Genomic DNA, 24,670 nt, shown 5'->3' with positions numbered 1-24,670 from the left:
CTTTTATCGAGCAGGTATTCGCACAACTTGCTATCTTTCTACAAGACTCCCCACTGACGTCACGCCGCGTGTTTCTCATGGCCGCCGCTCGCGGCTGCAGGTCGGGGAATACGTATTCTAAGTTTTGCCTCGCTAGTACGTGGCGGAATCGCAACATTTCGACGAAAGGAGGTGTGTTTTCTGTCATTTGTGACAAGGTGAACAATATCAAAAGCAGAAGATGCCAATTCTTTCAACGTTAAAATCGTTGCACAGCTCCTTTAATATTAATGTAATAGAAGGTTGTTTCTCGTGCACCAACGACTTCGGTTTTGGAATAATACCCTGGAACAGTAACACAATGCATCTCGCCCCTCTTTTCACTATTTGTCTCGTGCCCTTAAAGGGATACTACAACGAAATTTCGGCGCTCATTTTTTGGTCTATATGTGTTCAAAAAAGCAGCATCACATCGAACATACCAATATCTTGTTAAAAAAGTCATGAAAAGAAATTTAAAACGAATTAAACGATTAACAAAGAGCACCTGGTGGATGTCGCTAACGCCTCGCTTGTAATGCCCGTCTTGGAACCTTGACAGCTAGTGACGGAGGTTGTCTCGTCTCCGGCCACTACGAGAGAAGAGGGGCAGGAGGAACTCCCCTCTTCCCGAGAATGCCTTTTGTGTGTCGCAGAAGTCGCTATTGTCCCCCTACAAGATTATAGAAGATTAACCCGTCACTCAAAATTCGTACAAAAGCATCCGCTTCGGTGGCTGGAACGACTAGGCCATCCTCTCGACGTCAGTCTCGCCGTAGCTTTGCTCGTCTTGAGACGACCTACGTCACGATTGCGTTGGATGTCACGTGTTCTCCGCTCGGCCTTCTCCGAGCGCTTGCCAGAGTGCGCCGTTTATAACGAAAAATACAGCCACCAGGCTCAAAATACAAACGTGCCATTGTCATTTACGGATATTGTGGATCATATTCAACCTATTTTTGAACACGACGGGAATATTTCAAATTTCGTTGAAGTATCCCTTTAACTCTCACTGGGGGACATCCCCTTTAGATGAGAGAAATTTTGCAGTACGACCGCTAGCATATGGTCTCTAACGTGCATCATGCAGTAGTAATAACACTAACGCATCCTGGTTTGATGCTCATAAAAATTAACGGGGGTGGTAATCGTACCTAGGATCCCTGGGCTTTGTGACTAGAGCTTTCGCTTTACATGCTTTGTGCTGTGACATGCTATGTTCCATTTCACAATAACTTGGTGAACTATGGAGGCTGCGGCCCCCATGATCCAATAAGAGCGTCGGAGCAAGTCACATGATAAGACTCCATGGTTGAGGCCTCCGAGGCGTCGTTTTTGGGGGCACCGAGATGTCGCCAAAGAGTTGTTCAATGTTTCATTTCTTTCTTTTTTGTGCTAACTGAACTTGAGTGATTCCATCTTTATTAAGAATAAATATAAAAAAATTAATGAAAAAAAATATTGACAAATTTTAATGATATTTAAACCGAAAAAGTAATGCGACATTTGTATTCAGTTCGATTTTTTTTTCTTCTTGTAGTGCCGTGGCCGTTGGTGATTGCAGCCGTGTAATCAGCCGTTTGCAGGGCAACTATGGTCGAAAACGAAACCAAAATAAATTACTGGTACCGCTTTAGTGGCACAACTCTCGGCCTGCAGACAACAGCCAGTTCCTTGGTGCAGTGACACACACGCTTCCGCTATGTGGTTTTATGTGCCTCGCTCCGACGCTCTTATTGGGTCGCGGAAGCTGTAAGCTCCACAGTTCGCCAAGTTACTATGAAACAGAGTAGCACACTTGGTCACCGTTCCCCCCTAGTGCCTGCCATGATTGTCCTTAATCACATTTGGCTGTGATCCGCAATTGGCATACGAGTTTAGATTAGATATATCAAAGTATTAGATGTCCTCATTTCATTATTTCATGTGTGTGGTCTTTGGTCTCAATGTCTAATGGGCTGTGCATTTTTTTGTATGATTATACATCTTGCCAGTGTGTTTTAGGAGTGCAACAATTATTATGACTATAGCTGCTTTTTACAGTGTCGATCTAAAACTCACTATCTTCCTTATGCAGTTCGGGCTATTGCTGCCTCATAGTTAGTGTGTTGAGTTCGGTCATATTGTGCATCAATTTTTACTTAAATCTGCTATGTGGGAAGTACATGAATAGATAACGTCAATTATCTGCTGTGCATCACTGTTCACATTTATGATTCTAGTAACTTTGTACAGCGTTATCTCGAACTTGCTCTTTGGCTTTAGTTTAGTATGCAGTTTGGGTGATTACTGCCTCGGAGTCTTTGTGTTCAGCTGGGTTATGTCCAGAGTTTCCTTATTTGAAAAACTCTCATGCACCAATCTTTGGTGTTTGAATATATTGCTTGGGAAGTACATGAGTAGCTAGTGTGAATTCTCTGTTGTGCATCAATAGCGAGATTAAAGTTTGAATAAGCCAACGAAGTTTTGGCTACTTCGGGTCTTTTTCCCTGCAAAGTCGATTGTAATGTTACTGACTTTGACACGCTACCTCAACAAATCATGTGTTAATACAAGTTGGAGCTAGAAAATCTTTTTTTTTTGTTGTTTTTTACTCTGAACAGTCTAAGAAGGAATTAGCTCTGCTTGTTTATAGGCAAATGGTTTTCTATTTATTGTAATAAACTGTAAAAATGTAAACCACCACACCCTGTGTCCTGTTTTTCTGCAGTAAACACCATTCTCAAAGACACGGGAGTGGCTACAAAAGCACTGCCCCTGACAAGCATATTTATTTGGCTCTGAAAAGAGCCGTTGTGACTTGGAGAAGCCTCGGGCTTCATGCAGGCGCTCCTTCACTCCAGCCTACGCAGCTTCTTTTTCAGTCCGGGACCGTCCTCCACCACATAAAACCCTTTGCAGAACTTCTTGAAGGAGACGTACTGGCCGCGAGCTATCAGGGCTCTTCGACGCCTCACACGGCCCGTTACCACTTCTGGGAATAGGGCATGCTTGGCGAAGTAGATAAGCCCTGGCAGCAGTGCTCCATCAACGAACTTCTTGTCGAAGGCGATGGTCTCGACGTGCGTCGAATTGGCAACAGTCGTGTTGTTAGTCCAAAAAACAAAATCGCACCACTGGTGTCCGGTCACTGCCATCTGCCCTTGCACCTGGTAGAAGTAGGCGTGAGTCTTCTTCAGTCGTACCACGCCATCCACAACTTCGCAGCAGAACTTCTTGTCCTTGCATGCCTCCATTGGAGTTAGCCCAATCTTCGAAGCCGGACACTTCACCTCCAAAAGGCCCTCTTCGTTGTCCTTCCTCACGATGCGGTCGGGCGATGCTGCAATGAAGCTGCACTCTGGGTGAATGTGCAGCCCAGTCTCGCGGATCTCGACGGGAGTGTCGAATGCTGCCATGAGTGATGCATAGGCTGAGACTGCGGTACCCTCGTGCGTCCTCCCATAGCGCATGGCCTCACTTGAGGCATCTGGGCTCGGGTACAAAATACCCTTGACCAGGTACTCGGGCTTGACACACTTGATGACAGCAGAGAAGACTGATGCCGTAATCCTGCCCTGCCGCTCTTTGTGCCACCTTGGATTATTGGCTTGACCGATGGTGGACCGGGTCACTTGTTCCCTCTCTTCCACCGTCAATGTTGGAAGGGACTCCATGTGTTTTGCAACAACGTCCCGGGCATTCTCACTCCACAAATCTTCATCATCTTGGATGGGGAGCACTGGTGCCGCTGGTCCAAGTTGCTCTACACCACTGTACAGAAGCCACTGGAGGCCCGGTGTAGACACACTGAGGGCATCTCGCAGTTGCTGAATCTCCTCAGCCGAAGCAACACCAACATTCTCACAAGGGTCAAAAGAGCGTCGTTTCTTCTGCTTCACCGGCCTGTTGATCAGGTACTTGTGGAACGTGATGTCTGCAAGTGGCACCAGGGGAGCAGGCTTCTTGGCTGCAAAGAGAAATTTTGTCAGTTCAGTTCTAAAATAAGCCACATCTAGGTTTTCCATCTTGTAATCATGTTAATAGCTTATCATCCAAGCTGCTTTGTGTAGGAAATGTAGAGTTTCACTTTCATGAAAACGAACACAAAAAGCATTGGCTGTTTGGTTCCACATTTATCTAGCAATGGAGGTGAGCTTGGCTAAATAATTAAGACAGCTTGGACGTTGGTCTTATTCTCCAATATATTAGGTACGAAGTAATAACATATTTCTGAGCAAAAGATTCCTATGGAGCCTCTTTAAGGGCCGTAGTGTACACACCTTCAGCAGGCACAATCCAGGTGCAGGGTATGTCGGTGCAGCTCGTCGAGCAGGCGTTGGAGCTCTCTTCGGCATAGAGCAGCAGTGCTGCAATATGTTGGCAGGACTGGCTTTTCCTGGAAAATCGAGGCAGTCAACCAAGACCAAATTAGCGGGATTATAGCTGCACGCGTAGCAGCTCTTGGTTGCCTTCGTTGTACACAGGCTGTCGGTGCATGATGGAGACATGCATCTTTTACACTACCTAAGCCAAGGAGCAAGCACTGCGAGCATGAGCGATAAACCACATGAGTTTGCTGCTATACTCTTTTTCACCTTGTGTTGTACCGCAGGAAAGGCTATACGCGCGAGCTCCTTGCTCTATGGCACATCTCGGCGGCACAAGCTCCCGTGCACCGAGGGCAACTGCCAACGCTATGAGCTCGCGCTTCTAGCCGTCGCTGCGGTACAACATAAGGTGAAACGGAGCATAGCACGATGGGGTTTGTCTTGGCCAATGTAACTCGCGTGTATTCGATGAAATGAGCCTGGGCGAACCGGGTATCGCTTCCCAGGTTTCAAGGAGTGACCGATCTCGCTGCTTACGCGTTGGGGATAGCGTGAGCGGAACGCAATTAGCCTTGCTTATAATAGGTTTGCGCATGACTTTTAACGCATGTAAAAGCAAAATATCGCTCACCCAGCAACACAGCTGCAAGTGCCGCCGATGACGCTCCCGGTGCCTCTGGCGAACCACGCCGAGACTGTGTACGGCGCCTTCTTCATTGACGGCAGGCAGACGCCCCGGACGAGACCGATCCGGGAATCGTCCGATGTGTTCCATCGGACGTTCCGGACGTAGCCTTCTTCTTTGAAGGCCCATCCCCGGTGAGCTTGTCGGAGCGAGTCCGTCTTGCGGTGAAGGTACCGCCACACTTCATCTTGCGAGAGGTTGGCGAACGGCGGAGCGTTCTCAGTCCAGCCGTCGGGTGGGAACGGGAACGGGATGCTGCCGTCCTCGGCCATCCTCAACAGTTGCCGAAAGGTAGCCGAGCTACGAATACTAGGCGGAAAAGTGGCGTGCAAGAACAGTGGACCTCGCAACGTGTACAATTCAAGCCTAATGGCGGGCGTGTTTTCATACGAAGAACGCCTCGAACCCAGTTTTCGCTAGTTCGGACGTCTCCCAACAGGTAGCGCCACTTCTGCGGAAAAAGGTGGATTGCTACAACCGAGCGCGGCGCAGTTTACCAAGGCTCTTGCCGCGAATCACCATCGACTCAACCACCAGCATGGGTGTTACCGGTGTTCAACGTCGTCATGTGACGTAGGTTCAGGGCATGTATACAAATGACGAATCAGATTCCACTGGAACAAAATGGCGCCATTCCGTTCAGTCTTCTGCTGTGCGCCGCCATTCGCTTCCTTAAAACTGCACCGTCAAGCAGTCGGCGCTTCAAAGAATGTCGCAGCTTGTAAGAGTTGCTCGTATGTAGGGACTTTGTAATACCGCGATGTCTTCTGCTCTGCGCGCGGTCAAGTAGTGCCAGGAGCACGTTGACAGGTGCTTTGGAAGCAAAAAACAAAACACGAAAAACCTCAATAAATTTTATAACTGAGCTCTAATGAACGGACGATGACGAGGCTTGTATTGGTGGGGAACACGTATCTAAGCACCACCGCGAAAAAAAAAAAAAAAATTCCAATCGGGCATTGTGGCGTGGGAGCCAGTTTTTCGCGCAGTGCAGCTGTTCCTTTATTTTTATTGTTTTCGCCTGGCAGCAGTTGCTACACTGCGAAGTTTAAAATGCTTGGATGATAGCTGCTCCGGTTTCTATTTCCGTGCTCGCTCGATTGGTTGATCCAGAGCCTTTTATACTGGGTTGATCCCCTACACAAGTGGAAATATTTGTACTGTATTTTTTTTTTCAGGTTATTGATACACTGAGTGAGAAGTTGTTTGATGGTGGGCGAGAGATGTGAACTAATTGTGCAGTCCAAAAAATTGGATATATGTAAAATTCTTTAACCCAGTCCCTGCTGCTTTGTGCCGTAGTGCCTTTTGGCTTGCTCGCTCCAATTTTGAGTCACAATACCCGTGCACAAACTAACAAACCTACGAAAAGAAAAAGAAATTTGTGAAAAGAAAGCAGGAATATCTGATAAGGAAATTCATTTCCCTTCGCAATTTACAAGCATTGCTTTTTCATGCAAAAATAACAACTTTATTACCGTTCGAGAGTTATTTCTGTTCCTCGCTTTCATCTCCGTTAATGCGAGGTCATGTACCCAGTGCGTTGTCTTTGTTTGTCTTGAGCCTTTCAGCTAGCAGACTGCTAGAAGAAAAGCAGTATTGATACGACAACCAATAACCTAAAAATAGACGTCAAACTGTCTATCAATCAGGGATTGTTTTACGTAGACCTCACTGCCATCACTTTTCAAATGTGTACACTCAAAAGCGCTACAGAGCCCCGTCATCTGCAGTTTAAAAGCGCGCTGAAAAGTGAGCGCGAGTTCATCAAGTGACCTGCACCATAAGCGCGCCCAGAGAGCGACGACGCGCGACCGAGCGCAGAGCCGTCAAAAGCAAGCGAAACACGGCGGCGCGCCGCAAGAGCCGTCACGACAGCACGCCGGCGTCGCTAGTGCGACCGTGCGCCCGTTTCATCGCGTAGCGCAAAGGCGCACAACCGTCACGAGCGCACTGCGCCGCTCGTAGCGCCATCTGTACTCTGACAAAGCAACTCAAAGAGGTGTCCGCGTCCTTGGTGCGCCCGTCTGCCCTGTCTTCCCCACTCCACGCGACAGCGCGCTCGTAGCGCCATCTGTACTCCGACAAAGCAACTGAAATAGGAGCCCGCAGCGCCCGTGCCTGCTTCCCGGCGCGCGCCCCTTCGCGCACCTCGCCATTGGCGCTCCGCAATAGCCCCTCCCCCTCCCCTCTCCCAGGCTCCTCCCCTCTTCTTAGGCCACGCCAGCGGCAGACCAGCGACATCTTTACCAGACCGCGCTATCGTCGCTAGTGGCTCACCAATAGGAAGCGAAATCCAAGGCAACATGGCGGCGCACGGCGACAGTGTCGAAGTGTTCGATCTTGGGAGAATCTCGCCGGCTTCCCCGACGTTTTGTCAAGCTTGAACCATCGCAGCCTTGGAAAATACAGTCCTCACCGCTCCCCAAAACGAAAAAGCAAGCACTGCGACCGGCGAACCGGATACGTCTCGCCGAGTCGGCCGGGTGGGGCGAGCGAACACGTCACCCCCTCTCCTCTTACGGCTTCTGATTGGTCGAACGCACCTGAACGCACCGCAACGCTTCGGAAAGTTGAGCGAGTCTCTACTGGCTTGCGTCGCACTACCGAGCGTTGCGGAAAGGCGCGCGTCGCTCTGCAAGCGACCGCGCCTGGCCGCGAGGACTCCGCAACGCACTCAAACGCGTTCAAACGCGAATGTGCGTATGGGCCTTTAAGATGGCTCCCGCATTAGAGGCGCAACGTTTAATTAAATTGTTATTTTTGTTATGTCAAGCCGTTTTTGTTATTACATAAATTAGGAGCGCAACCGGGACATTTTCTCCCGTGAATGACGATCGGGTGCTTGGACTCCGAAGCAGCTCTTTCGGCGTCCATTTGATGTTGTCGGAGTCGGTCGTTGAGGCATCGCCCCGTTTGCCCGATGTACCTGGTCCCGCGGGACAGGGGGATCGCGTACACTTCCTTCGCTTCCTCTCCTTCCGTCAAGATTTCTCTTTCCGGTACTCCCACGGAGCGGGCGGGTTTTGAGGTTGAAGCCGAAAATAAAGTTCTCTCTTTCCACTTTTTTTGCGTTTCCTCCTCTCCTGCCTTCCTTTCCTCCCTTCACCGCCCTCCCCCAAGGGGCCAACACGGAGAATGAATTAGGAGACGCCTCCGTTAATCCGGCATAACCCGCCGTAGAGAGGGCGTGCTGCTTGACTAAAGATTATCTCGCTGCACAAAAAAAAACACAAAAAAAAAGTCGCGGGCAGCGATTTAATGCGCTTTGCCGGATGCGTAACGCTTCGTCCGCCTTGAACAAGCTGGTATGCATTGGGCTAACATTTTTCGAAGCGCGGCAGGTTTAGTGTAGGTCCTATCATAATGGTCCTGCAAGACTTCCCTGTCAGCCACAAGCTAGCCAATAATTCAAGGACATAACGACGGCAGCGTATTCAAACAGTGTAAAATAAAATGTATATTATATTTATAAGAGCACCATCGTCTTCACTGCTTGGCTTTCAAATTTTTAACTCCGCAAATAATTGTAATCAAAATATTTTTATGATTGAAGACCCCTCGTCGTGCATCGAACCCAAAATTACGCTTACGTGAAACATGATTCGGCGCGGGAGCAACTCGAGTCACCGTAATTTTTTTTTTTTTTTTTTAACGTGGATTTTGTTTTTTAATCTAACTGAGGTACCAATGGCAGAACACGAGTCGCATACTTGGAAGGATCTGAAAACTCATATAGCTGGTTGAGTGAATGCAATACTATCGCATTCGTTGAAGCTCGATTTGTTGATTCGAACTTCAACAAATCACACGCACCCATTCTCCCTATTTCTGTTTACCCAGTCATAGTCGTTCCCTCACGATGCAATACGAGTACAAGAAACGGCAGTTTATGCAATGTTGACGATACACAGCCATGATCGCACGGTTTTTGGGAGCGCTATAGAACGAGTACAAGCGTCGAATTTCGGTACTCTGATTGATTTCTGTCTTCCCGCCGTGACACCACACGAGAAAAGCGATTTCGTTCTGTCTGTGAAACTAGGAGCAAAGAAATCAAGATATAATCCCGTAATAAAACAACGCGAATTGGATCTCTGCAGCCAATACCCAACCGTTCGCGAGGTGACTGGGCGAAAGCATATATTACCTCCGTGCCTTTACCCTCTGCGCACCGCCAGAGAGAGTCATACAAACTCCTTTGCGCTATTATCAACACGATTGCGTTTGCAAGCCGGTAGTTTGACTCGGCTGGGATTCGTCCTGTCTGACTTTCATAGCTCTCTATGAAACCAGAAAGGTAGATACTTTTCTCCATTGGGTTGGTTTGCCCGGGGCCTCCAGTTATTTACGGCCAAAATCACACTAGAGGCGCTTCAGCAATGTTCACTCTGGTCGACACACGTGCTCCTCAAAAAGGCCTGTCGTCAACTCTTTCCCAAAAGATACTTGAAGAGCCAATCTTAGAGACCGACGGATAACGAGGCCTTAGACCTCAAAGAAATTATAACACAAATTTGGCGTCGTCATTCCCAAACTGGTTGCCGGACGAAATCCAGGGTTGGTAATAGTAACATAAGATACGTACCGCAGAATTCCCTCCCCGCAGGGGGCACCTGTGAAAGCAGGTGTTTGGAGAGTGGCGTCTCCACGGACCCCGAGCCATGCGGGTTCGCCCGCCCACGTCTGACTGTGCGTGGCTTTCCCGTGTCTGGGGAAAAGGGCATCCTGGTGGTTGAGCTGAGCCCGGGGCAGGGTTGGACCCTTCGGGGCCCCCCGGGCGAGGCAATACACCACTTCGGCCCCCGCTTCTCATAGACGGGAGTCCTGGTAAGGCCCGGCCAGGATGATTCAGTCTAGTCGCCTTTTCTTCTACTATCCCCTCCGATCTTTCGCTTTTACCTTTCCTGTTTCTTTCACTTCCTTCTCATTTCTTTTGCTCCTTTTTCACCCCTCTTTGGCGGCAAGGGCTAACCTTGGGTGGCAATAGACCTCTGTCTTGACCCACACTTGGGTATAGTTTCCCGGCAGCACTGTTAGCGTAACGTCTCCAGCCAAGCCCTTCTTGTTATGGTGCGTTACCTAACCCCTTGTTGGGCTCGGTGGTGGGCGGTGCACCGCGGATTCCGAACACTCTTTGCCCTTTTATGGCGCCCCACCCCTCCAAACCCCGTTCAGGGCACGCCCTTAAAAGGCGCTGCCCCGAACAAAAAACCATCGACAAAGAATATGAAACAGAAACGTTTAATAAGTTTTTCATCGTTCATTCGCTGGATGAACAAAGACCTGTTTCCAAGCTGTCACCTTTTATTGTAGCAAAGGTGCTAGAAAACCTTGTAGGGTTTTCCTACAAGGCTAAAAAACAGCACACTGGAGACCTTCTCGTGGAAGTGAATACAAAAAAACAAAGTGACGCACTTCTTAAACTAACTACCATCGTTGACGTGAAGGTGTCGGTGAGTCCTCATCGCACACTAAATACTGTCCGTGGAGTCCTCTCTGAGGACGACTTCTTGCACACTAGTGAGGAAGAACTCCTCGAGGGACTCCAGGGTGCCGGTGTCGTCGCCGTGAAACGCATTATGTTTAGGAAAGATGGCGAACAAATTCCTTCGAGACATGATATCTTGACGTTTGAAAGACATACCCTCCCCGAGACAGTCAAGGCAGGGTACTTGAACTGCCACATTCGCCCGTACGTCCCCAACCCCCAGCGGTGCTTCCGTTGCCAGCGTTTTGGTCATGGAACACGCAGCTGTCGAGGGAAGGAGACGTGTGCGAAGTGCGGTAGTCAAGGTCACGTTTCCGATACTTGCGAGGCGGCTGCGGCCCTCTGCGCTAACTGCGGTGGACCACATCCTGCTTATTATCGTGCATGTCCCTCTTGGAAGCTAGAAAAGGAAATTCTTACCATCAAAGTTAAAGAAAACATATCATACCCAGAAGCCAAGAAGCGGTTCTCCTTTTTGTCAAAGGGGAGTTTTGCCGAGGTGGTGCGCAGGGGCCCTGCACCACGCTCGGAGTCAAGGGCCACCCAGGTCTCTCTCGAGATCTTGGCGGCCGATTGCAGGGCCCCAGCTCCCCGACAGGAGCAGCGGCTGCTTCCTCCAGCCCCTGGTGGTAGCAAGCGTGCTGCTCCTCCTTCCAGGGACAGGCCGGCAGCAGCCGCGCCTGCCCCCTCTCCTAGGTCGCCCCCTGGGGAGACGGAGCGAGCTTCTCGCTCTTGCTCGCTAGAGAGGGCCCCCTTACCGAAGGAGCAGCATGGTGCCCATGCAGCTCCTGTGAAAGGAGGGGACCAGACGAGCTCAGACGACCCGTCGCCCAGTTCGTCTGCAACCCCCCCAGCCGGTCGTGGTCGGGGTTTGCCCCCCCGCACACCTGGCCGGACAAGTGCTGTTCTAAAAACAACGGATACCTCTCAGGAGGTGGAGATGTCAACAGATGCTGACAATCTGTCCGCTCCTGGGTCCGACCAGGACAATATGGAGTGGGAAACGCCCTCCAGTAAACATAAAAGGAATAAGAAGCCTGTTGTTCCACCCAAATGATGATCCCAATGTCTTCCACCTAGTTTGTGTTGACTTTACAGTCTTACTTATTTTACTAAGTTTATTTTTCACTTTTATATTTACATACCTTTTATAGATGACTAAGTTACATTTTATGCAATGGAACTGTCGCGGTATTTTAAGAAATATTGATGATGTCAACTATTTTATGGATCAGCTTCGACCCATCGCTCTCGCCTTGCAGGAAACTCATCTTAACACTAATTCTTTTAATATTTTAAGACGTCATCAGGTTTTTAGAAAAGATCGCCCCTCTTCCACCCCTTCTGGTGGTGTTGCAGTGGTCGTACAGAGGGGAGTTGCTTGTTCTCAAGTCCCCCTCTGCACGCCCCTGGAAGCTGTTGCAGTACGTCTCCTTCTAGACCGCCTTGTAACAATTGTTTCCTTATACTTGCCACCTAATGCTCCTTTAAACCTTCAAGAGCTTCAGGGACTTATAGGACAGCTTCCACAACCGTTTTTAATTTTGGGGGATTTTAACGCTCATCATCCTATGTGGGGTAGTACCCGTCAAGACTCGCGTGGTGGTGTGATTGAACGTCTTTTATTGTCTTCGGGGTTATGCCTTCTTAATGGGAGAGAGCCAACGTTTTTTAGTGCAGCACACAACTCATTTACATCCATCGATCTTTCTATTGCTTCACCTTCATTGCTTCCTTGTTTTTCCTGGAAGGTTCTTCATAACCCTTTTGGAAGTGATCACTATCCAGTTGTTTTAGAGAGTACCGTTCCATTGCCTAATCTTTTAAAGAGGGTCCCTAGGTGGAAATTAGACAAGGCAGACTGGGCGCTTTTTAATCTTCACTCCACTTTAGATCCTTCGCTTCTTTCGTCTATGTCCCCTGAGAACGCTACACTCTATGTTACTGAGCAGATACTAAAGGCTGCTCAGCAGTCCATTCCACAAACATCTGGTAATATACCGAAGAAATGTAAACCTTGGTGGAATAAGGAGTGTGCGACAACCCGGGCGGACCAAAATAGGGCGTGGGGCCGATTTCGCAGATACCCCACTCCAAGCAACCTTGTTGATTTCAAGCGACGAAAAGCCAAGGCTCGTTGGACTAGGAAGCAGGCAAAGCGGAAGTCATGGATGAAGTATCTTTCTTCTTTAACCAGCTTTGTCCCAGCCAAAGAGGCCTGGGACAGATACAGGAAAGTAAATGGGGATTACAGGTGCTTTGCCATTCCAACGTTTAATGCCCCTTCTTCATCACTAAAAGATATTGGCAACATACTTGGGGAACATTTTTATAATTCATCTAGTTCGGCCAACTACAGTGTTACTTTCGGACAGTTAAAAGCTCGTGCGGAACGACAAAAGCTTGTCATGTCAGGAGGAAACTCGGCATCGTATAACCAGCCATTTACGCGATGCGAGCTTGAGATGGCTCTTAATGTGACAAAGCTTTCTGCCCCTGGTCCCGATGGAATTCATTATGAAATGCTGCGCCGGCTTTCTCCAGAATCCCTTGAAAACCTTCTCCTGTTTTTTAATCTTTTGTGGGAAAAGGCATGTTTCCCTCGGGCTTGGAAACACGCACATATCATCCCCCTCCTAAAGCCTAACAAAGACCCCTCACAACCATCAAGCTACCGCCCCATTGCACTAACAAGCTGCCTTGGGAAAACATATGAAAGGCTTATAAACAGGCGACTGGTCTACATGTTAGAAAGCCAGAGGGTATTTGATAACAATCAATGTGGTTTTCGCCAAGGTCGATCTACCCTTGACCACTTAGTTCGCCTGGAGACTGTGATACGTGAGGCATTTGTAAACAGGCAGCACTGTGTTGCGGTTTTTTTCGACTTAGAAAGGGCATACGACACAGCGTGGAGGTATGGGATTCTCCGAAACCTGTATGCCTGTAATATCCGGGGCCGTATGCTGCGAAGCATAAAGGAATATCTGACAGACAGGACTTTCCAAGTTCGTCTCGGCTCAGCCCTATCTGATTCCTTTGTTCAAGAAAACGGAGTTCCTCAAGGGGGTGTTTTAAGTGTTACTTTGTTTTTGCTAACAATGAATTCACTCGCACAACTGCTGCCACCCTCTATTTCATATTCTCTTTATGCTGATGATATACAGATTTCATCATCGTCTTGTAACCTTTCTAGTTGTGAGCGCCAGTTGCAGTTAGCCATAAAGAAACTGTCCAAGTGGGCCGACGAAAATGGGTTCAAGTTCTCTGCTTCAAAAACGGTCTGTGTTCCCTTTTCTTTGCGACGTGGGCTCTCTTTGGATCCGTCCCTGGAATTGAATGGAACTCCTATACCTGTTAGGAAAGAGCACAAATTTCTTGGTGTGATATTTGATAGAAAGCTTAATTTTATTTCCCACCTTAAAGCGCTGAAGCAAAAATGCCTTCAGTCGACAAACCTTCTGAAAGTATTATCTCACAAGTCTTGGGGGTCTGATAGAAAATGTATCCTGCAGCTATACAATGCCCTTGTACGATCCCGCATTGACTATGGTGCAGTAGTGTATGGGTCGGCTCGGCCCTCTGCCCTTAAGATGTTGGACTCAGTTCACCATCTCGGCTTGCGAGTGGCGACAGGAGCTTTCCGGACGTCCCCCGTCCTCAGTTTGTATGCAGAATCCAATGAGCTGTCCCTGAACAAACGACGTACATATCTTAGTCTAACATATGCTTACAAGATTCTGGCCGACCATCAGCATCCAACTTACTCTTCCCTCACAAGGTCAAGGTTCTATCGCCTTTTTGAAAATAAATCAAGCATTGTAAGACCGTTAAGCTTCCGCATTGAACATCTTCGCTCCTCGCTGGACCTTTCTCTGGACCAGGTCGTCCTCGTTCGGAAAGTCAATGGTATTCCACCTTGGAAAACACAGAGAGTTGAATCCGACTGGTCTCTCGCAAAGTTCAACAAACACGGCATTTCCCATGCTGTAATTAAGCAAGAGTTTGGAGAACTGCGAAATAAGTATGATGGTTATCTTCATGTTTATACTGATGGTGCCAAGACCTCCTCTTTTGTCGGTTGTGCTGTGTATTCTAAAAGCTTCTCCAAGGTTCAACGACTTGATTGTATCGCCAGCATTTTTACTGCGGAGCTCTATGCGGTATCAATGGCGATTGAATATATTATCAATAATAAAATACTGAGGGCAGTCCTGTTTGTTGACTCTCAAAGTGTGATTCTTGCAGTTTGCTCTCTTAAAGATACTAAAAATATGCTTGTACAACAAATTCGATATAAACTTAACTCTGCTTTGCAGGGGGGTCAAAATATAAAATTTTGTTGGGTGCCCAGTCACATTGGCATTCATGGTAATGAAGAAGCCGACAAACTTGCAGGGTCTGCTGGGAACCTTCCACAATCACTCTCCTGTCTACCCTATCAAGATATTAAGCCCTTGGTGAAGTCCTCAATTCTTCATTCTTGGCAATTGGAATGGGACATGGAGTGCGATAACAAGCTTCATGTTACCAAACCTACATTAGGAGTTTGGGAAAGCTCTTCATGCAAGAGCCGACTTCATGAAACGTTGTTGTGCCGTCTGAGAATTGGACACTCATTTATAACTCATAGGTATCTGCTTTCGGGAGAAGATCCACCTGTGTGTGATCTGTGTGGTGACAGGCTCACTGTTTTGCATATCTTGTGGCTGTGTCCCGACCTTCAGCCCAAGCGCCGCATTCATTTCCCTGAATTTTTCCAATATCAGATCCCATTTCATCCTGCTCTCCTTGTGGGAGAGAATCCTCTAGTCTCTTTTGAACGGGTAATGGAATTTCTTAGCAGTATTGGCCTTTTACACCGACTCTAGCTTTTTGGTCCATCTTTTGTAAAACCTTTCCTTTAGTACAATGATCCTTACAACTAGTTTGGCGCAGATGGCCTCGTAGCTTTTGCGCCATTAACCCCCAAAATCTCTCTCTCTCTCCCGCAGAATTCCCTGCCATAAATGAAATGATTTGGCTAACGCCAATGTAACGCGAAATAGGTGCAAGGAGTTTTGCGATAGGAAGCATAAACCGAAAAAAAGGAAAAAAAAAAAAAAAAGAAAGAAAGAAAGAAAGAAAGAAAGACAGAGGAAAAGGAGAAATTAGAAAAAAAATCTCTGGTGACTTGGCCAAAAAAAATTCTGTTCATGTGATTTTTCTTGTCACGTGACCAAACAAAAAAAAAAAACGAAAAAAAAAATAACACAAGAAAATAAAACCATCCCCCGCCCGGTTTCGAAGCTAGGCCCTCTTGATCGTGAAACTAGCGCGCTAACCGTTGCGCCAACATAACTTTTTTTTTTTTCTGTCTTTATTGCAAGTTGCGCCAACATAACTCTGCCTGTAATGCTCACGCATTCCCACATCATAGGCGAAAGCTTAGGTGCCTTGGCAGTTTTTCATGCATGTGTTATTTTTATCTGTGGCAAGAGTTCACGTCCAGAATGCTTTTAGAGTTTTCGACCAAAACGAGTTTTCTTCATCCGAGTCACCTTCTAGAACCAGTAGACCGCACTGGGTCGTCCGGCTAATCAAGCAGCTATTTTCAAATTCTCTGGCGTGCCCGTCCTCGGATCCGAGGTCGCCGTTTGACAAGCTTAACTTTCTTCCACCTTTTAGCCGGAACCACCACGGCAGCTTTGTTCCGTCCCCACTCCTTCTCGAGCGAATGGCTCGCCCCGAGGCTAATCCCATTCTCTAAACCTCTTTTCATCCAACGCTTGACCTTTCCCTCCCCGTCCCCCGGCTTCGGGAGAGAAGGTTCTTCTCTGCAAAACGTCCCGTTTGTACAGCGGCCTTTAAAGTTCAAAGATTGTCCTGTCTTTATCGTCCCTTTTATGTCTCCACTTTTTAATGTTTAAAAAGTATCAACACGCTAAAATAGTACAATTTCCGGGATTTCATTTTCATCCCCCAAGTGTGATGCGGGAACCGCGCCATAGAGCCACGGTCGTTTCCGCACTTTGTTATCGCTAGGATTTGACAGTGCTCAATCACAATGCAAGACACGCACAGAGCCACGCTCGCTTTTGCAATGCGCCGCCTAAAGGGGTGTCCAAACAGGACACGACTCCGACAAATCGTGAAAATTGAAGCGGGGTTGAAGCGGGCGCGTCCGCTTTAATTTTCACGATTTGTAGGAGTCGTGCGTTTTGTAGTGTCCTGTTTGGACACCCCTTAATAACGATATATCTTGTTGAGACGTGCGCACATCCGTCTTGCGCAGTGTTAGCTCAATGGCAGCACTTTCTGTAAAGGCGGATTCACACCGGGGATGGCAGTCGCGCGATCCAACTAAATCGCATCGCAAAAAAAAAAAGAACAAAAAAGTAATTAGTTGGTCAATTTGGCGTGCGCGATGAGCGAGTCCAATGCCTTCGTTGGCGAGACGCGTCTCAAAAGCTCTCGCTCCGAACGCCGTTGGTTGGCTCGGCCTCTCCGCGACTAGAGTGCATCGCAAAACGTCGGGTCAGCAAGCGACTGCTCAAAACCCGTCACTTTTTGCCCGCGATGGTCGCTTTTGCGATGAAAGTTATGGCGCGACTAGATCGCATCGCCGGTGTGAACGCGCCATAATGTCGAACCAGTCTCACGGCGCGTCCCGATATTGGCTTGTGTACCTACGCGCGAGTACAACATCTGGCACAATTTGCGTTTGCAAAGCCTGCTCCAGCCGCGTCAAAACATTCAGCCAACCTTTGGACTGCAGAAATCAAAAGACAACCAAAATAAGATAAAGTTGCCAGCCGAATAAAACTTGATTTCTATTTAATTAAGAAGAACACCACCCGCGTACATCAAATACCTTATCAGCCGAACTCCAAGGCAGTAAGCCTAGTTCTGGCACTTGTTTGGCACCTTTGGCCCGTCGCTGCCAGATCACAGCCAAAATATCGGGAAGCGAAGCCTAACTTGGGCACTCGCTTGGCGACTTGGGCCCAAAGATGCCAAATCTCAACCGAACTACAAGGTAGTAAGCCTAACTCTGGCACATTTGTGGCGATTTTGGCCCGAATGTTCTAGGTGAGAGCCGAACTGTCAAAAAGTGAAGCCTAACTTTGGCATTAGTTTGGCGATTTTGGCCCGAAAATGCCAAAGCTCTGCCGAACTACAAGGTAGTAAGCCTAACTCTGGCACATCTGTGGCGATTTTGGCCCGAATGTGCCTGGTGACAGCCGAACTGTCAAAAAGTGAAGCCTAACTTCGGCATTAGTTTGGCGATTTTGGCCCAAAAATGCCAAAGCTCTGCCGAACTACGAGGTAGTAAGCCTAACTCTGGCACATCTGTGGCGATTTTGGCCCGAATGTGCCAGGTGATAGCCGAACTATCAAAAAGTGAAGCCTAACTTTGGCATTAGTTTGGCGATTTTGGCCCAAAAATGCCAAAGATCTGACGAACTAAAGGGCAGTAAGCCTAAATCTGGCATTTGTTAGGCGATTTAGGCCCGAAGATGCCAGATGATAACCGAACTACCCGGCAGCGAAGCCTAAGTTTGGCACTTGTTTGGCGAATTAGGGCCAAGATACCCGGACTGTTGCCAAGGGAGGTCAGGTTTGGCACTACTTTGGCTTCTTCGGGCTTTTTAATGCCCTAAACTGCCAGACGCAAGCCAAGTTTTGGTCCAGAACTCGGTGCTGCCTGGACAGTGCCAACCTCGGCAAATCGAACTTTGGATGTAATCCCTTTTCGTTTATTTATTTACCAATAAGTGTCCTTTTTTTTCTTACGTGGATTCGGGATGAATAACACCAACAATGTGCAAATATATTTATTTCATATCAAAACTCAAAAGGACTTCTCAGTTTCTTTTCTTTTTACCATAAAGAACCTGACACACGGGCAACGGCACAGGTGAAAATGAGGATGTAAGTCTTCTTGTTGTTGCCTTTATCCTTTGCGCTGAGTGATCCAGCGAAGTCCACTCCAGTCACCTCAAAGGGGGTGGCTTGGGTTACTCTGTCTCGAGGGAGTGGAGCAAATGGCTCGGTGGCCCCTCGGCTGTTGACACGGTCACAGATCACACATTTCTTCAGCACCTTTTTTACCAGCTGTCTTCCCCGGACGACCCAGAACTGTCCCCGCAGTTCTGTCAGAGTCTCAAGGGGGCCAGCACGGAGAAGCCGTCAATGCGTGGCATTGGTCAAAAGCTCGGTAAAATGATGATTTGACAGAAGAATGATGGGATGCTTTGCATTGTCGCAAATGTCTGCGTTACTGGGGCGTCCTCCGAGCCTCAGCACCCCGTCCTTGTCCAGATATGTGGTTAAGTCCCGTAACGGAGAGTTGTTTACATATATGTGCTGAGCGCCTAACGCATTGGAGCTCTCTCTGAGACGCCTCTCGTTGAACTTGCAGGATCAGATACTGTTGAGCAAATGCTACTTCTTCGGTCGTCAAAAAACCGTCGCTTTTGTTTTGGCTGTGATGTCTAGGGTTATGTATAAATTGCCGTATCCAGGCAGCAACTCGAACAAGCTTCGAAAGGGAACTGTGGCGCTGCATAGGCGAAAGCTGTTCTTTTTTAGTGTTACGTTACGGGCTCGAACTTGTTTCTTCTCTTCATCTGCCGCGGTCATATCAACACCGACTTCAGGGAGGTGTTCTTGAATAAGAACATCAGTCCGACCGAAGCTCATCCACGGTAGTGTAGTTTTCTCGCGTTGCTTGAATGCCGGCTATCGCTGATGCTGCCCTTCCCGTAAGCGCCGACCGTACGTACAAGGACTTCTCAGCGTTAGAAAAGCTGTCGTTGTCAAGTATGGCTTGCTTGTACTGTTCACAGAAGGGTTGCCAATCGGTAGCTGCACCGCTAAACCGTTGAAGCTCCAGTTTCGGCAGCTTCACCTTAGAGGTTGCAACGTGCCCGTTGTCGTCGTTGTGAATCCGCGTTGTACCGACTTGGGGGCTCGCTCGTTAGAGTTCCTCCACCTGTCGTGCGATGGTGGCGATGCACGTGACAATCTTGTCGTCATATTCAATCGTGCGGGCGTAGTTTTGCTCAACATCTCCTTCAGGTACCAGTGGTTCGATGGATGCGTTCAGGTTGCTCAGCTGTATTCGAAACTCACTGAGCCTCACCGATAATACGTTGAGGCTTCGCTCGTCTGAGTGGTTTGCGATAGTTGCATTGATGTCGGAGCTCAGTCTCGTTACTTGAGACCTCAGAGCCGTCCGCTTCTGTTTTAGTCGTTCCATGCCGTATCTGGGTCTCGCGGCGTTGCGGCGTCGCTAGGCCTCGTTGAGTAATGACGCCGGTAGCGTCGCTCGTTCTCTTGCGGCGCCCCTGGGCATCTTTCATTGCGGCTGGATGCGCCGTCGTCGTTTGTTCTGACTTTATTGTTGTCATCTCGAGTTTTTGGCACCAAATTTAACAGAACTCCGCCGCGAGGAGCGAGCCATACGCCATTGTTGAACATGTATTTAGAAGCCTTCTCAAAATCCGAGTTTTGTTACGCGCTGCTGGTACTTGTACAACGTTTTTTTAAAATTACTCCAATCTTCTTTTTTTATGCAATAAAGAAAAGAATAATCGTGGCACCAAGCAAAAATGTCGGATTGCGGAAAGCATGGTCCGGGGTTCGATTCCTGCTGAGCTCTTTGGTGAATCTATGCGGTTTCGATTGTTTGTTCTTCGTTATAAAATATGTTGCATGCTTTGGACGATTATGTATTGCCTGCTACAGGCAATCCTTTATGTTGCGTGATTGGCCTGCGCGGAAATCTTTTTCTTCACACCTGATCGTTGCACTTTTCCATGAAATGCAGCTCATAAACACGTTCTGCGTTGAAATTGCAGGATCACGGCGCCTTTATTGCGGGTAATAGTAAGTCGCAGCAAACATACAAAAAATATGAGCTCCGTGACGATGCACTTTCGCCACAATCGGCTCCATCGGATCGTAGTGTTAGGCCGACCTAAAGTGAGTCCGCAGGCGACTGTCGCTCCCCACATGCACTCAGCACACCAAACCTAGTAAAAGAGAGCGCGGCGGGCATATGACGACGGAACTTGAGACTAAGTGATAGCGTGAAGAGCGCGATTAACCTCCTTTCCTCGCAAAACCAAAAGCGCTCACTGAGAATTCAAGGCCCCACAGACACCCGCCAAAGAATCAGAGCCGATGGAAAACTTTTAACTAAAGCACGCTCGTGACAACCTCCTCTCGTGAAACAATTTAAACATATCTTGATCATTTCGATGGAACCAGGACAGCGCAGGAGTGTGCCACGTGTGAAGACCATCCGGAATCACGCAAAGCGTCCTAAAACCATTTCAAACCATATATAATGCACGCGGCTTAGTACATGCACGTGTCATTTTGCGCTCTCGACGTGTATCAGAATGATCGAGGCGATTTCTTTGTGGCGTTAAATTTCTTTTTTTTTTTCTCTTTCCTGCGGTGCACGAAGTCGACGACGATACGGGTCACGGATGGGTTGATTGCTTCCCAAGTAAGAGCGCTATCGGTGCGGGCTGGCACCGATTTGGAAGCGCTTTGCGTGATTTCGACTGCTTGACGTTTTCTTTCAATTGATGCCCTTCTTATCTCCCCGCCTTTCTTATCTCTAGCAGTCCCACTTAAGATAAGTCTGTAGGGACAATAAAGCTGTTCTTCTTCGCCTATCTACTCCGAATGGATAAGATATCACTTCAGCTCGTTGATAGCAGCCATCTTAGCACCTTCATAGCCGCCTCGGTGGCTCCGATGCGAGAGCGCTGGCCTACGGATCCGCATGTGGCGGGTTCGAATCCCGGCCGAAATGCCCGCGATCTGACGGAGGCTTATTGCGGAGGAGGCGCCGTGTAACCGAGCTTTCGGTTGCACGTCAAACGATCCCCAGGTGGTCCAAATGAATCCCCAGTCCTCCGCTGGGGCGTGCCAGATGCCCGTCGTTGGTTTGGCACGTAAAACCGCAAATTCGACTTTTGGCGCCTTCATGCTGCTGCACGGAATATTGCGGAGTCCATCTAAGCTTCTTAGGTAGATCCGTCTGGTTGACCACGTGACATCAAACAGAGTGCCAGGATCTGGCTAGACTAGTTGTGGTGTTAGCTCTGCCGTCTTCTAAAACATTGCCAAAGCAACTTGATAAAAAAGGAAGTAAAAGCTTGGCAGTTTTCCTGGCAACTACAACTCCTTTGTCCAGAATAAAAACCACAGACTTTGAATATATAAAAAAGGGACCATGCAGAGATATTCCCTCCAAACACGACTATTCATTTTATTTCGCATTTTCACTTTTATGCATTCGACGACCCTCCCTAAAGAATACCAACCTCCTCCTCACAAGGTAACAATAAACACAAGAAACAACATCCAGTGCCATGGGGTGACCCCAAACCATAAGAGAGAGAGAGGGGAAATGACTTATTTTTACTCCCGTGTTAAAGACGTTAAAAGGACTTTTGATGGGTGTTGGGATTTAACGGAAAGAATTGGGACAGACGGCACAGGTCTCTCCAAAAAAAACTATGAAGGTTTATTACACCTTCTAGGAATTTTTCAAAAGTGCGTCCGGTCCATTAGACAACTTTGACAAACATCTAGAAACCGTAAAGATTTTTAAAGAGTACGGCACAACATTTCAGGAATCATAGTGGCAGCTATAGATGAACTTTCAATAGGGAAAGCAACATTTCTTAATCGTTTTATAAGTTTATGGTAACAAAACGATACGCAAAAATAATTACGCGAAATTGCTCCCACCCAATTGATGGCGCCAGTGTGTTCTTTCTTCATAAGAGAGCAAAAAACAGCCTTACGTACTCAGTCGGAACCAAGCCTAATTTGGATAAAATGCTTACGCAACTCGAAATCAAAGCGACGGCTCATATGTGACGTCAATGCCGCTAAGGTGTCGGTGCAAACGGACTGAATGAACGGTAAAGGTGCAAGCTCGCATCATAGAGTCCGCCTAGGCGTTTCATTTTAAACCGACACCGGACGAACATTCTATAACGATTTGGAACGAATGAGGGTGTATTAAGTAGAAAGCATTTCAGCTGTTTGCATTAAAAGGGAGCGTGTCTTCGTGCGTCACTTAGATGCAAATAGTCAGACGCGCTGAACGAAGAGCGCCGAGTGAACAGGGAGAAGAAAGTAGTCAAGACCAAGTGCACTCTCAAATGAAGCTTCATTGAAACAAACGAACACTATAAATATCATCTTCTTGGCTGCGTATTTCCGAGAAATGTTGTTTGTGCTAATTTTGAGTCACATGGGCACCTATCGCAGAGCACTGCCAGGTTGCCCTGTAGGGACTGTTTTACTCGCCATGCGCGTGATCTTGATGCCATACATGACCATGCATGATATTTTGCTTGCTTGTTACCTTCCCAGGCAGCACGCGGTGTTGGGCCAAAATGGGAAGAGCATTTTCAAAAGAAAGTCTAATGATGATCCACTTGAGCCAATCTGCTCCCAGATGGCCTATGCCATTATATACAGTATTCAGTGATGGCCCAGCTTATACAGTGACCAACCAATATTGCAATATTTGATGGGAACTGGCATAAAATGGACACTGTGGGCTTGTCTGCACCGCCTTGCCAACATTGGTTAAACACGCGCTTACAATGGTCAATGTTAGCCTGTTAGTATCATCGGCTTATCAACACTGCAAGAACGCAGTGGCATATAATGGTCGATGTTAGTCTGAGAATACCACTGGCTTAATATTGGAAGCATGTTGGAATAGGCTGGTTGAGATGTGTTCGTTTTGCATCGACAAGTTCAAGATACTCGTGCTCTTGTCAACCCACTTTAACTTCGTCAACGCGCGATTTAGGTGTTTTCTGCAACGTATAAGAAATAAAAAAATAACATGTTACATGAATTATTTATGGCGTTTTGCTGCTTCGTTTTGGATATTAAGGCATCGCAAGCGATATGGGCTCATTGGGACAGCCAATTGGGGCCGCCGGTTTACGCGTCTATTCCTTGCCGTTCCGTCGCGGCAAAAAGCATGGGACCTTTCGCTCTAGGTTATTATGTTGACTTTATGATCTCAATAAAAAAGCTTCGTACCCCAAATACTGGTTTGTGGACGGCACTTTGTGCCAGATGGGGATCCTCTTTGCGATTTACTAGTAGAGGAAAATATTCTGGAATGTGGTTATACAAAGACGGCTCTATGACCCTACGGCACTACTGTTGCGACAATAAAACGCCGAATGCCTCCAACATGGCGTCAAGGCACTGATTGGAGAAGGCACCTCTCACCAGCGACAGGTGCCATCTTGTTTCGAAAGTCACTGACGTCACGTCATGTCAGCGTCGCGTTCCGATTGGTTACCATTTCTTGGTTCGCGAAAGCGGTTGGGACAAATCGGTCCCGATGCGGTTGGCTAAAACGCCCTGCAACCCCTCGATCCCAGCCGCTTTGCGGTCCAGAACGCGGGGATCCGCTCCGCGTTTGCGTATCCGCTTCCAGTGTGAACGCGCCATAAGAGCTGCGTTCTAAAAGAAGAAAAGTTCCGACTACTTTTTAAAATCCAACCCAGAACATTGAATTAAGAAGAAAATACCGCACCAGACTGGCTTAATTTTTAGCCTAATCAGCAGCGTGGAGTTGATGGTCACAGTATAAAGAGAAGCGGAAGAGATATTGACTAGAGCTGTGAAAACTCAACGCCACCTTGAGATGACCGGTTGAAGGTTATTCCTGAGGGTTTTCCCTTAGTTATAAGAGTCCTTGTCCCCCTTCGTTACCCTTCTCCAGGGATTATTTTCGCCAATCGTTTACCCTTCACAGGACGTTTCTACTGCCAGTTCACCACTCCGCCTGGGAAAGGCAACCCATAAGCTCTGTTGACCGATTTCGTTAGGAGTAACCCGAAATAGCGCAACAGTTTGATCACCCGACTTGTAGTGTTAAGTTTGAACAACAATGTTCCAAATAGCGAACACAAACTTACCGCGTTTGTTCAACTCCATACATTCCCGTACCAAGACACCGCAGAAGGCGATCAAAGCTCTTAAGAGAGCAATGAAGTGCTGCGCCGAGGGTAGTCCGAGCGCCGAGAGTTTCATACCTAGAGCACAGAGGCGTGCTTTGGAGCACGCGATGCAGGTTGTACTGTACACCTCAGACAAAGAGATGAATCTGGCTCAATT

At 47.8% G+C, this 24,670-nt stretch overlaps 2 protein-coding genes across 2 annotated transcripts in view; both read right to left on the bottom strand.

Annotated features, from left to right (window-relative positions):
- Positions 1-24,650, bottom strand: part of LOC8031031 (putative phosphoenolpyruvate synthase) — a 382,894-nt gene extending 358,244 nt beyond the window's left edge. The window contains exon 1 of the mRNA XM_040212580.3: positions 24,472-24,650. Within this exon, the coding sequence (XP_040068514.2) occupies positions 24,472-24,586 (115 nt within the window). The 5' untranslated portion in view covers positions 24,587-24,650. The remainder of the gene's footprint in view (positions 1-24,471) is intronic.
- Positions 2,703-5,372, bottom strand: LOC115309660. Its single transcript, XM_040209877.3, has 3 exons — positions 4,960-5,372; positions 4,281-4,396; positions 2,703-3,967 (listed from the first exon to the last, which is right to left on the bottom strand). The coding sequence occupies exons 1-3, from the start codon at positions 5,283-5,285 to the stop codon at positions 2,853-2,855; spliced, it is 1,557 nt and encodes a 518-aa protein (XP_040065811.2). The 5' UTR covers positions 5,286-5,372; the 3' UTR covers positions 2,703-2,852.
- Positions 24,651-24,670: the final 20 nt, after the last annotated feature.

Source organism: Ixodes scapularis, unplaced genomic scaffold (assembly GCF_016920785.2).
Source record: "Ixodes scapularis isolate PalLabHiFi unplaced genomic scaffold, ASM1692078v2 PGA_scaffold10__122_contigs__length_95168666, whole genome shotgun sequence".
NCBI lineage: Eukaryota > Metazoa > Arthropoda > Arachnida > Ixodida > Ixodidae > Ixodes > Ixodes scapularis.
This window is presented reverse-complemented; position numbering and strand designations above follow the sequence as displayed.

Coding starts and splice junctions, on each gene's coding strand:
- LOC115309660 (XM_040209877.3), bottom strand. CDS start 5,285: ATGGCCGAGGACGGCAGCATCCCGTTCCCGTTCCCACCCGACGGCTGG. Junction 4,397..4,959: donor ACTTGCAGCTGTGTTGCTGG/GTGAGCGATATT, acceptor TCGATTTTCCAG/GAAAAGCCAGTCCTGCCAAC. Junction 3,968..4,280: donor CTGGATTGTGCCTGCTGAAG/GTGTGTACACTA, acceptor TTCTCTTTGCAG/CCAAGAAGCCTGCTCCCCTG.